An 11,888-nucleotide genomic window follows, 5' to 3' on the forward strand; every position below is an offset into this window, starting at 1 on the left:
TCTATGTAGCAGACCAACCTTCCCAGCAGGAAACAAACGACGACGGGTTTTGGGATGGCATTGCACCTACTATAAAACTACATGCCATCTGGCAGGATGGGTTTCTGTTGTCGGCTATTGAAACAGGGTCACCACAACAGGCGGTCTTGACATAACAATGGCCAATTTCCGCATCCTTCTTTTCGGACGCCTTTCGCGTTACGGCAACATATTGCTGCAAATATTCTTCAAATCGTATTGACAGCTCAAATTGTGTGTAGTTGAATAACGGAAAGATGTCCAATAAGCAATCCAACAAACTCGAAACGTGGGGTAACGAATCCACAATGAACATGAATGCGATCCTACACCAAAACATACTTGCGTCTCCTTACTTTAAATCTCTCTAGTAAGTAGGCAATATTTTCTTTTCAGCTTATGCTGACAAGATTAATGTTATGTATAAAGTGAAAAGAAGACTTTTCACGAAGTTGTGGATGAGATCTATTATGAAGGTAGTGTAATCTACTTTCCTTAGCTCCTGTGTTGTCTAAAGGTTTGTCAACACTGGGAGCCAGGAAAAGAACATCTCCATTAATGAACACCTTTTCGTGCAACTTTTAGTAAATCATCTCTGTATGTATTTCTATGGAACAAAATTTGTAATGCAATATTCAAAATTGACGTCTTTTCTTAGCACCGTTCATCAAGGGCACGACACCATCCACTGCTTTCTGCTGCTTATACAAGTTCTGGACGCAGCGATTAACCGTGAAACAGGTGGAAAACCTGGTCGAGCATCCTGATTCCCCGTAAGTCACAGTATTCCTCTTCAGATTCCGAGCTAGTCACCCTAAAGAATGAATAGCTACCTACGTGCAATTGGATTCCTGTACCTCCGTTATGTTCTTGTCCCAGCGCAATACTGGGACTGGTTTCAGTACTATCTGGATGATGATGAAGAGATAGATTTAACGAGCGGTCCCAATCCTCAAAAATCGTAAGCAGTAGGAGGAAGTATTACTCCAGAATTGATCTCTGACTTTTCTTTTAGAACTATTGGAAAACTGTGTCGAATGCTTCTGACGGAACAAAAGTTCCTAGGAACTATGCTTCCGCGCATTCCTGTGCCTATTGCCCGGGATTTGGAGAAAAAGTTGAAGGAATATGACAGGGAACATGGTCATGGTAACAACAGGTACGAAAGACTTTGCATAATATGTGGAGCTGCGTCTTATTATGTAATTTCAGAAGCAAGGGAAGTTATGCTGTCGATGATCATGATGGTAGGGATTCTGGTCGCTCTCGCAGAGACTATCGTAGTCGATCACGCAGTCCGAGCCGACGTGATTACGATGATGGAAGACGAGACAGAGATAGATATCATCGACCGTACCGCAGCTCCGGAAGTTCTTCAAGAGATAGATCAAGAAGAAGTGGATACGGAGACGATAGCGAATACCATAGATATAGACGAAGAAGCAGAAGCCCTGGGTATAGTCGCCGTTATTCCCATTCTCGATCTCGATCTCCCCCAAGCTCGTCTATCCCTCGAGAGAGATCTCGCTCTAGGTCCAGAGATCGCAAACGCTATTAACCCTAAATAAAAATATACATGCTTGATAATTATTTACTTTGGTCTCGAAAGGTTATATCTCCAGAAAAGGAAACTTACGCCTCCGGTGGTTCCATGGCCGCCACGTCCACCACGTTCTCGACCACGACCTCCGTACTGGTTTAAAATGACTTGCTGGCTTCCATAAACGAGGATTGGATTGCCCCTGGGAAACGTCTTGAAGATTTTGGAGATATCTTCGAAAGGCTTCATTATTGATTTAGGTCTTCTTTTCCTTTTGAGTAGTTTATATATAGAGTAGTTTATATGTACTGTAGAATATAATCAATCTCAATCATGCAAACTTATCAGATCATTATGATATATATTTGCGCTGTACATCAAGTCTTTGACAACCGATTGAATGCTAACGCGGTCGTTCCAGCTGCAGACATGAGGATGTATTAGAAGCGTATGGAGGTTAGCATGCTAACTGGACATCCTCACAAAGAAAGAAGACAAAGAAGGATGTCTTTTCTGGGGAAACACACAATTGGCGGCTGCACATTTGTGTTAATGAATGTTCGGTCTCGTTTACCGCCAAGATAATCCTGCATCTCAAGGTTGAAACTATGAATTGCAGTTAACCTCCGCCGAATTTTCCTTTTTGTTAGATGGTGATTGATTACAGAGCTTTTGCTCCTTGCAATGAAAGAGAATCAGGACCCGAAGTAGCTATTCCAAAGCTTCCTATAGTTACCGAGAGAGATTGACGAGCAGCTTGATCAATACATACTAGTAGTTGCCCTATATAGATCCTATACATATCTTACAACTGATTTGCCATCAATATCCCACTCACGCATAATTCGTAAATTCGAATATCTGTCACACGTGACATAGCAACATAAAGTTGTCCATGCAAGAATACAGGAATTGGAAGGTACAGGCCGACTGAATGAAGGTTTTGACCCTGAGCTCGATGGATGGACAGACAGAAAGCAGGCTAGTTGGAAGAGCTGATTCGACCTATGTTGACCATATTTCCAGCATGTCTACCGGAGACAATTTCAGCTTGGATGAAGGGCATATGGAGCCAGCGAATGATCAGCTTTGTGCCGTTACATAGACTGGAAGAGACATCAATATTTCGCATGAGCAGCACAGGCTGCTTCGATTTCAAAGCAAGCTCGTGAGATGGAAGACCTGGGACAAAGTAGAATATTTGTTTCCGAGGAAAAAGAAGAGTAAGAAAAAGGAAATCAATGCGCTTTTCATGGATATTAGCATGCTAATGCTAAAGAGATAAAGAAATCAATAGGTACTGTTGCTTGCTGATGCTCGTTGCCCATCACGGAGTCTGCACAGTAGTATTTAACAATCTGACCAGGGAATTGCTCGGTAGCAATTTTGTTGATTCGTCGTACAGTGGCATTCGTGTATCATACATCAGCATATGTAGTATATGCACGTGAAGTAAGCACTTTAGGAGCATCAGTATATCATACAGAGGAGCTGATTTTAGGAGGAAATCCTGCTCTCGTGCGTTGTGCATGCGCTTCGCACAATAACACCAAGGATTTGTGAGTAATCTGCTTAATAGATGTGCACAAGGCAGCCCCTCTAAATTCAAAGTCGTTTTCTACCGATTGGTGTCTGTACTCTCTTCCAAATTGCAAAAGTGAACATTAATTTTGTAGAAAAACTGGCTTAACACAATCTTCCATCCAAAACATGCAAAATTATGTAAATTAATTAGCTATAGCTCACCACGAACAAAAGAGCAAAGATCTCAATTACAAAAGCGCTTTAGCTGCCAGAAAAAAGGTGTCTCTACAGCGAACTTTTGAGAAAAGAGGTCGCAAACAGCCAATAACAGGAAGAAAACATCCTTAAAGTCTAGCTGGATTAGCGTTTCACGTCTCAAAGACGAAGTGGATTATGAAAGAGGGAGTCCGTAAAAGGCTTGAAAAGGAGAGTGATTTTTAACCGTAACGAAGTTTGAATGGCAATCTTTGCCCAGAATTGACGCTAAGACACTACTTGTAATCAACCCTTATCGACCGTATTTTCACCGTTTATCTACCCATAATTGTGGTTTAACCTCTTCTAACCCGACACCCGAGCGCATTGAGCCGCATCTCCTCTTACTTCCCATCTCTAGTACAGCATAAACTATAAAGAAATTTCTTGGTGGTACCATCCCTTTCCTATTTAAAATCAATTTACTATTATCGATGTAGACGATTGTTTGCGGTCTATCTAGTAACACCAGAAAGCTTATAGAATCCTCTTAGAATAGTGGACATCACGGTATTTTAAGTTACTCTTGCCTTTATTGCTTCTCATTGCTTCTTTCCCGTTCCCAGTAAGTAGGATATGAAGTTGCCTGGGGTGACATAACCATACTACTACGCTATATCTCGATTTCACGCTCCCCTCCAAGTATTTAAATAGCACCATTTTCCGGTCTATTTGAAGCGTCCGCGTCCATAAGATCAGCATATCCCTTTCGCTTCCTCTCATAACTGGCGGCTATGGACAACTTCAAGGCTGCACTTTACCAGATCGCAAAGAGTGTACACATTTGATTCGAAAGTAGCTTCATTTGACGAGGGAAACTCATAAAATTATATTACGAAAACAACGTCAGAACTTTAACTTTGTAATGTCAGTGTAAAAGTATGGATGCTCAAGAGCCTACATAGAATAAAAATTAGACAGCCGGATTGTATGGAATAGAATTTTAATAACTCAAACCTTTTTCGCTGATATGCGATGGCAAGGATCATAACTGAGGAATTTCTAAATTTGAACATAAGCCATGCAGAACGCTATCCAAGAAATAAGAATACAAACTCACCTCCAAAAGGTCGAACGCATAATCATCTAGCTCAACGAACGTTGGATAACGCCGGAAATACTCCTTCAAGTTTTTCCGAGACCAGACTGAAAGCCGCAACTCATCAACGGATATTCTATATAATTTTCCTCCGCCCGCTTCTTACCTGGAAACATGCCGTGATAGTCTGGCAATGTACTTACGCCCGGCCACATCTCTTCGCTTGGCGTACCAAGCATCCGGAATATGCGAAAGAGCTCATCAATTTGGGAATCGCCTGTTACGAACATAAGAATGTTATCGCACGGCAAGCTTGTTCGCATATACCTGGGAATATGGGTTTCAAGACCATCATCTCTGCAAATATGCAGCCTACGCTCCAAAGGTCGACTGCAGTGGAATAATATCTGCTACCCAACAGTATCTCTGGCGGTCGGTACCACAATGTGATGACCTGGTATGATTTAGCGCAAGCATGCATCAATTTAGGAAGGAGGTACAAACCTGATGTGTGTAAGTACGCATTGGAATACCAAAGGCCCGCGAGAGACCCAGATCGGCAATCGTAAGCTTCCCGTTACGATCGATAAGTAAGTTTTGGGGTTTTAAGTCTCGATGCAGAATGCGGTGTGAATGGCAATAATATAAGCCACTAAGTAATTGATGCATGAAACTCTGTATTTCAAAGTTAGGCGGTCGTCTTCGAAAAGTTGAATGGAAGATGTACCTTAATGTGTTGCGGCGTTAGACCATCGCGACCTGCTTCAATCATATATCGTCGCAAGTCCTAAAGTCGTCACATTTAGAGTCGGCAATATAGATAGATACTGTTAAGACTAGCATATTACCATTTCCAGATAGTCTGTAACAAGATAGACACACGTCTCCAACTGTATGAGATCTATCAAGCTACAATGAATGCAGCATATGTCAATAATTTGCCAACGCTGAATGCAGTTCATCGTCGTACCCTATAACATTATTGTGACGCACTTCCTTGAGAATTGCTATCTCTCGCATGGCTGTAACTGGGATTCCCTCGGAATACGCCACTCGAACCTTTTTCAAGGCTACTATTTTGTTTGTAGATTTGTGTAATGCTTTGAATACAACGCCGTAAGTTCCTTCGCCTATCTTGCTCAGTTTCTCGTAGCCATTAAGGGTTTTGATGTCGTCCTTTTCGTCATCCTTATTCTGGTCATTCTTTTGGCTGACATCGCGCTTTCGCTTTGAGCCAAGCTCTGCATTGGATGTTGTTTCGGTCTTTTGTATATTCTGTTTGCCTTGAGCCTTCTCCTGTACAGTCTGCTTGTTGCGTGTTTTCTCCTGTATGCTCTGCGTGAAATGGGTACTGTCTTTTGCTTTTGGTACATTGTGTGATACCGGACGTAGAGGTACTCCTTTACGTTCAGCCACATCTCCTTTGACGTTACTGGGCCTGAGTACTCTGTCCTGTTTTTGTATAAGACGTTGGCTCCGTATAGGGTTGACTGGAGGGATGTTTTCGCTCATTGCTAGTGCACAGCTGTATTGATAGCAGTTTAGGGAAACGAAAAGCTCCAGCGCGTTGCAAAATTTGGAGGCGCGGATTCACCAAATCCACGAAAGAGTTAACCGCCAGATAGAAATGCATATTTTCGCATTTTCTCAGCGCCTACTTGTTGGAAGGGTTGTTCCAAAGCAACTGCCACTTTTGTACGTAGCTTTACTGACATGTCACGAAGGACTTTGTACACGGTTATATATACGGCATGCTCTGAAAAAGCCAGGATTGTACTCTACTGGCCTCACCATGCTGTGCTCAATGCGATATCCCTACGCATACGAGTGCTCAATTCACAGTATGCTTTGGATTCACTACAAAATACGCCTGTTTCACTGCGGGCAAACGAACTACTTTACAAAGAAGCACTTTACAAAGCGCAAAGCTTGAATCTTGCAGTATATTCTAAATAAGCACTCGATTATAGCTTGCTTTTTCGAGATCATCCAGTATATCAGCAATGCAATCTGCTTTTGACTTTGCGGCTATTCCTTAGGAAGTATAGTCTTCTATACATACCGCTGTCCTTATAAGTATCAGTTTGCGTCTATTGCGTCCATTCAGCTGGCGATCGGCCCCCAAAGGTAGTGCATAGGAGCAATCGTCTTACGATAAACTTAAGTCAATTGGATAAGTCCTACAGGCTCGAACCTGAAGTAATTGAGTGATGTGTTTATCTCTTTATTCTGAGCGAATCGCAACTGGAACAATACCAATAAAACTGTTGTTTTTACAAATTTCTCTCGTTGGAGACCGTCCCTCCTTGATCATCCCTCGCGTTCGACCGCAGCTTTTAGTGATCATGGATCAAGAATCGCAATAAAGCCGGACCTTTGTACCTCAGCAGGCTACAGGCCATGCCGATCTGCAGCAGCTCACCCAACAGCTTGCTGCTCAACAAACGCTCCTGGAACAGTTGGTAGCGGAGAGAGCCCTTTCGCGCCATGACCTACCGACCTGTCCCCAACACGATTGACAACCCTCTACGGCGCTGCGTGTATTGATGCCCACTCTGGACCACAATCGTTTCGGTCAGCAGCTATCGGATGTGGAGCGCAGGACCATCATTGAACGCTATCCTTTTTGTCCATGGCTTAAACTATGCATCGTTGGCTACACTTCTCGCGTGGCCATCGCTTGGAGGATGCATCTCTCCGCTCTCTATAACATGGCACATTGGGGATCTTGCACTCGATAGATGTCTTGAGCTACATCCTCTTTCCCTTGGTGCCACCCGACCACATTGAACGGGTCTTCGCTATTCTCAACGACATCCGAACTCTTATCATTCATGTTTGTGGCACGGCCATCGCAACACGCAACGACATCGCTCTAAGGGCGGTAAACCCTTCATTCTCTCTACACACAAGCCAGCGGTCCTTTGTCATGGAGCTTGACCAGGTCCGGAAGACAATCGCTTCCAATGCACGTGAGGCACGCCCTCGCCAAACTCTTGCTGCTGCCAACCGATCTGCGCACTCTATTCCCTCCTTTTCTCGAGACGTTCCGCCGCTGGGCAGAGCCTCCAGTGGCCCAAGTATTGACGCCACAACCGATCAAACAATCAACTGCGCCACACCACATCCAACAATCGACGCAGCAATAATCCATTACCAGTAGGGGTTCATCTTCACCGATTTTGGCAAGCATGGCAAGGGCTGATGGACGATGTTTGGGTTCATATCGTCATCCGAGAAGGGATTTCGTATCTTTCTTTCCAACCAAGCTTTTCCAAATTCTCTCGGGTACACCAGCGACGGCGGCTCCTTCGGCACGAAATCGCTGAGCTCCTTACAAAAGGGCTATCGAACCGGACTCCTCCAGTCCTGGACGATATGTTCGTTATAGGTAAGAAAAATTGTGACCATCGCCTGGTGATCGATCTGCGCCGGCACAATGGGCATGTGGTGGGTGCCACTTCAAGGTGGAAACTCTGCAGCTGTTGCGTCCCAACAATTTTATGACATCGATCGACTTATCAGGCTCTTTTCTTCAAGTGTTCGCCTAACCGTGGTGCCATGGCTTTTCACCTGTATCACAAACCCATTTTTGCGTGTGCTTACGCTCAAAGTATTTGTTTTACAGTCTATCTCGACGATTGGCTGCTAACGGCGTCGTCTGCGTCGCTGGCAGATCAACAGACACCGGTTCTTCATCAACTACACTCCTTGGGCTAGATGACCAACCTCAAGAATTTTTGCCTGCATCCAAGTCAACAGCTTGATGCTTGTATTAGCAAAGCTGGATGCAAAACTGCCGTAAAATGGAGGTTTATGAAGGCCCAAGTGAGTTTATTACATTCAATTCGGAATAGGCGTTGGGTTTCCCCACCAAGCGTTCGCAGATTGTCGGACCTACAGGTTTTTGAATTCAAATTCCCGTCTGAAATCAGAGAAGATCTCTGGATATTACTTCGTTGTATTTTGGACAGACAATGTCATCGAGATGAACGATAGGACGAAGGCCCCTCTTTTTATAATCACTCCATTCCTCTGCCTTAAAATGTATAAGACAGCAAAATGGAAACCGAGAAATCTCGCTAACTGCATAAATGGTTGTGGAAGGAAGCCTTTTTGCCCCAAGAAAACCAATTTGAGATTGGGATCACGAGATCCATCCTTCCTTGCCGAATAAGTACCATCGAATAAGGCGTTCATGCTGCCCATGATACGAACCATCGTCTAATGATCCCTTGGCGGGATATTTAGATAATTCGACCAGGGACACATCTTGGATTTTGCATGATCTTAGCTATTTGGCAAGCGCGAAAAGATAGCAATCTACGTTTTTCGAAAACCTGCTGAACTAACGGTAAGTCGTAACTGCAGCAACAGTCCACATATATTCGCTTAACTTTGAGTTGAGTTTTTTGTCGTTCTGCCTTTGATAATTGTTTATATTCTGGTCAGCAATCAAACACACCTTGAATATGCTCTCGAACGAAAAAGGAAAAAGAACCATAACGATCGTCCCACCTGAATGATGCACAGAAAACGTGACCGACAAGTTTGCTTTCCAACCGTGCTGGCTAGTGACTCATCAAGCCTTGTTTCGATCCTCTGTCATGCTATCTCGATATCAATCCGCCTCTAAGCTATCTTGCTCATCAATTCAGATTTCTGTTGTAAACTACAACCATCGGATTAACAAATACAGACGTGTGCAACTTGAAAGATTATCCCAAAGACGTGCTGGCGGACAGAGATCGACCAGTCCGGATTTGCAGATAAGCATCCGAAAGCGGTTTGCTGTATATTACTGTGCCTCTTGTCCGTTTTTTCTTCCTCAAACGTACCCGCATATATATCACTCACTGTCTTCCGTATGTCTGACAGAATAAATAATCGTGTACATGACAAATAAGACACCATCTGTCAAAACAAGGGAGTAACTTAAGAGGAGAAAGCTATTTGAACGGAAACGGAGGAATCTTACAGGGATAAGGTAATAAGACGCCATGTTAATACATCAGATTTGCCATAATTGCCAAGGGAAGAGCTTGAAAAATGTCACTACTGCAGAGGGCGTGCGTCACCATAGTTTGCAAGTATGCAAGAACTGTAGCATATTATGGAATAGAGACACGAACGCCTGCAAAAATATGTTCCACATCGCTACATCTATCTGGTCGGGCGATGGTCGCCCTGGCCCGTTTGTCCGGCCTAAGCAACAGATCACGGCTACGAATGCCGGACCCAGTAGGGTTTAGATTTTTACGGTATGTCTATTTACTTGCAAACCCCGCCTCAAGTATACTAATAATCAGTATTTGCTTAGTGTATCGATAAGCCATGATCCATGTTTCCGATAGCGAAACTTTACTCACTGAGAGACATTTTGCGTTATTTTGGAGCGCTGGGCATCGCACTGTCGCAAGTTTAAGCCCGAATGGCAAGTGTACATGGACTCTAATTCGAGAAGAATGTTTATTAATTTCTTTCCAAAGGTCCAAATTTGATTCCAGTACGATGCAAAATTGATGCTCCAAACGCAAACTGTCTGTAAAAATGCAGTATTGATCCGCATCAAAGATGATGTCCAAATAAGGCAACTACATCTCCGATCGAAGCATGTCAAATCTCCTGTAAACGCGACACGGTTCTCTTTCTTGCCATCTCTCTTTTTTCCCACCCTCAAGAAAAATGTCTGAAAAGTATCTATCAAATATCAAATGCTTAAGTTATTTCTTCTAATAGAAACTTGAAGGAAAATCCTCTTGCTCGGTTCCGGCTTCGTCGCCGCTCCTTTCGTCGAGTATATTCTCCGTCGTCCCGAGAACCAGCTAACGATCGGTATGATCGCTTTCAGGAGCGTGAGTGAATCTCATTAACTTGGACTCTGTATAGCAAGTAGAACTCTTGCAAATGCACAAGCTTTGGCTGCAAAGTTCCCCCGAGCAACGGCCGTCTCCTGCGATATTAACGATGAGAAGTCTATCGAAGACTTGGTTGCTCAACACGATATCGCAATCAGGTAAGTAGCTCAACACGATATAACCTTTGTCAAGTGCTCTAACGTATACACTGTAAGCTTGATTCCGTATATTTACCACGCGAAGGTTATCAAAGCCGCGGTTAAACACAAGAAGAATGTTGTCACTACTTCATACGTTTCTCCTGCCATGATGGAATTCGATCAAGCGTAAGTCACTATATCAAGTCATTGAAAATTAGACACAAAAAAGTAACTCGTAACTATTTTCTGTCTAGTGCAAAGGATGCAGGCATCACTGTAATGAACGAAATCGGTCTGGATCCTGGTATTGATCATCTCTATGCTGTCAAGACTATTGATGAAGTACACAAGGAAGGAGGCAAGGTATAAATTGACAAGATATGTGTTGTTTGTTTTTACAACGAATACTTACACTTTCTAATCAGCTTCTCGAATTCATTTCCTTCTGTGGTGGTTTGCCAGCACCTGAAAACTCGGACAATCCATTTGGTTACAAGTTCTCATGGTCTGCCCGCGGTGTCTTGCTGGCACTGAAGAACACTGCCAAGTACCTCGAAAATGGCAAGGCAAGTGTCTTATGTTTGATACGTTCTTGACCTTGCATCTTCATTGCTTCATATGGATTGACATTAGTGTATAGATCATCGAAGTCTCTGGCACTGACTTGATGGATTCGGTTCGTGTCCTTAACACTGGCTACCCTGGCTTCGCATTTGTTGGTTATGGTAACCGTGACTCCACTCCCTATGATAAGCGCTACAACATTCCTGAAGCGAAGACTATCATTCGTGGCTCTATCCGCTACGATGGTTTCCAGCAATTCGTCAAGGCACTGGTCCTCATGGGCTTCTTAAACGAAGAGGAGCAGCCGCACCTTGCTGCTGATGCACAGGATATTACTTGGAGCCAAGTTGTAGCAAAGGCGGTCGGAGCTGCGGATACTTCTGAAGAGACGCTGAAGGCTGCAATCATCGCGAAAACAGATCTTGATAACAATCCGCGCAAAGCCCAGATCTTGGATGGCATGCGATGGTTAGGATTTTTCTCAAACAATAAGGTCCATCGCCGTGGCAATTTGTTGGATACTTTTTGCGCTACCTTGGAAGAAAAGATGCAATACGGCGAAAATGAGCGCGATCTTGTATTCCTCCAGCACCGCTTCGAGATTGAGCTGAAAGACGGCTCACACCAGACTCGTACCTCCACCCTGATTGAATATGGTGTTCCTGGTGGCTACTCTGCTATGGCAAAGACAGTCGGTGTACCATGCGGTATCGCCACCCAGCTCATTTTGGATGGCAAGATCACGCAAAAGGGCGTTATTGCTCCCATGTCCCCCGATATTAACAATCCCATTATGGAGCTCCTTGAGAAGGAGGGCATTGGCATGGTTGAAAAAATTCTTTAAGTTGCAAGCATCTCTGTATAGAACTGCTTACAAAAGTTCCAATAAAATGTTTGTTCAGCTGTTTACCGCTTAAACGTTTAATCCCCTGGAAACAAATTTTTGACTC

General features: G+C 43.7%; 5 protein-coding genes across 5 annotated transcripts; 4 read left to right on the forward strand and 1 right to left on the reverse strand.

The window, feature by feature from the left end:
- Positions 1-275: 275 nt before the first annotated feature.
- VTP01DRAFT_6262 (uncharacterized protein) lies at positions 276-1,586 on the forward strand (the record flags this gene model as incomplete). The annotated part of the gene is made up of 6 exons (XM_069385144.1): positions 276-388; positions 448-494; positions 677-791; positions 848-979; positions 1,034-1,167; positions 1,231-1,586. 6 exons carry the CDS (start codon positions 276-278, stop codon positions 1,584-1,586), a joined length of 897 nt encoding a protein of 298 aa, XP_069242635.1.
- Positions 1,587-4,183: 2,597 nt separating this feature from the next.
- VTP01DRAFT_6263 (uncharacterized protein) lies at positions 4,184-5,888 on the reverse strand (the record flags this gene model as incomplete). The annotated part of the gene is made up of 9 exons (XM_069385145.1): positions 4,184-4,234; positions 4,295-4,339; positions 4,398-4,483; positions 4,543-4,653; positions 4,704-4,830; positions 4,881-5,051; positions 5,104-5,163; positions 5,225-5,285; positions 5,347-5,888. The coding sequence occupies 9 exons, from the start codon at positions 5,886-5,888 to the stop codon at positions 4,184-4,186; spliced, it is 1,254 nt and encodes a 417-aa protein (XP_069242636.1).
- An 888-nt stretch (positions 5,889-6,776) lies between these two features.
- Positions 6,777-7,539, forward strand: VTP01DRAFT_6264 (uncharacterized protein; the record flags this gene model as incomplete). The annotated part of the gene is made up of 3 exons (XM_069385146.1): positions 6,777-6,838; positions 6,956-7,065; positions 7,118-7,539. The coding sequence occupies 3 exons, from the start codon at positions 6,777-6,779 to the stop codon at positions 7,537-7,539; spliced, it is 594 nt and encodes a 197-aa protein (XP_069242637.1).
- Positions 7,540-7,815: 276 nt separating this feature from the next.
- On the forward strand, positions 7,816-8,143 carry VTP01DRAFT_6265 (uncharacterized protein; the record flags this gene model as incomplete). Its single annotated transcript, XM_069385147.1, has 2 exons — positions 7,816-7,940; positions 8,005-8,143. The coding sequence occupies 2 exons, from the start codon at positions 7,816-7,818 to the stop codon at positions 8,141-8,143; spliced, it is 264 nt and encodes an 87-aa protein (XP_069242638.1).
- Positions 8,144-10,061: 1,918 nt separating this feature from the next.
- Positions 10,062-11,782, forward strand: VTP01DRAFT_6266 (uncharacterized protein; the record flags this gene model as incomplete). Its single annotated transcript, XM_069385148.1, has 7 exons — positions 10,062-10,072; positions 10,126-10,211; positions 10,266-10,392; positions 10,450-10,560; positions 10,629-10,737; positions 10,800-10,940; positions 11,015-11,782. 7 exons carry the CDS (start codon positions 10,062-10,064, stop codon positions 11,780-11,782), a joined length of 1,353 nt encoding a protein of 450 aa, XP_069242639.1.
- Between the last annotated feature and the right edge of the window lie 106 nt (positions 11,783-11,888).

The sequence above is a fragment of the Rhizomucor pusillus genome (assembly GCF_041956525.1).
Source record: "Rhizomucor pusillus strain CBS 183.67 unplaced genomic scaffold VTP01scaffold_3, whole genome shotgun sequence".
Taxonomy (NCBI): Eukaryota; Fungi; Mucoromycota; class Mucoromycetes; order Mucorales; family Lichtheimiaceae; genus Rhizomucor; species Rhizomucor pusillus.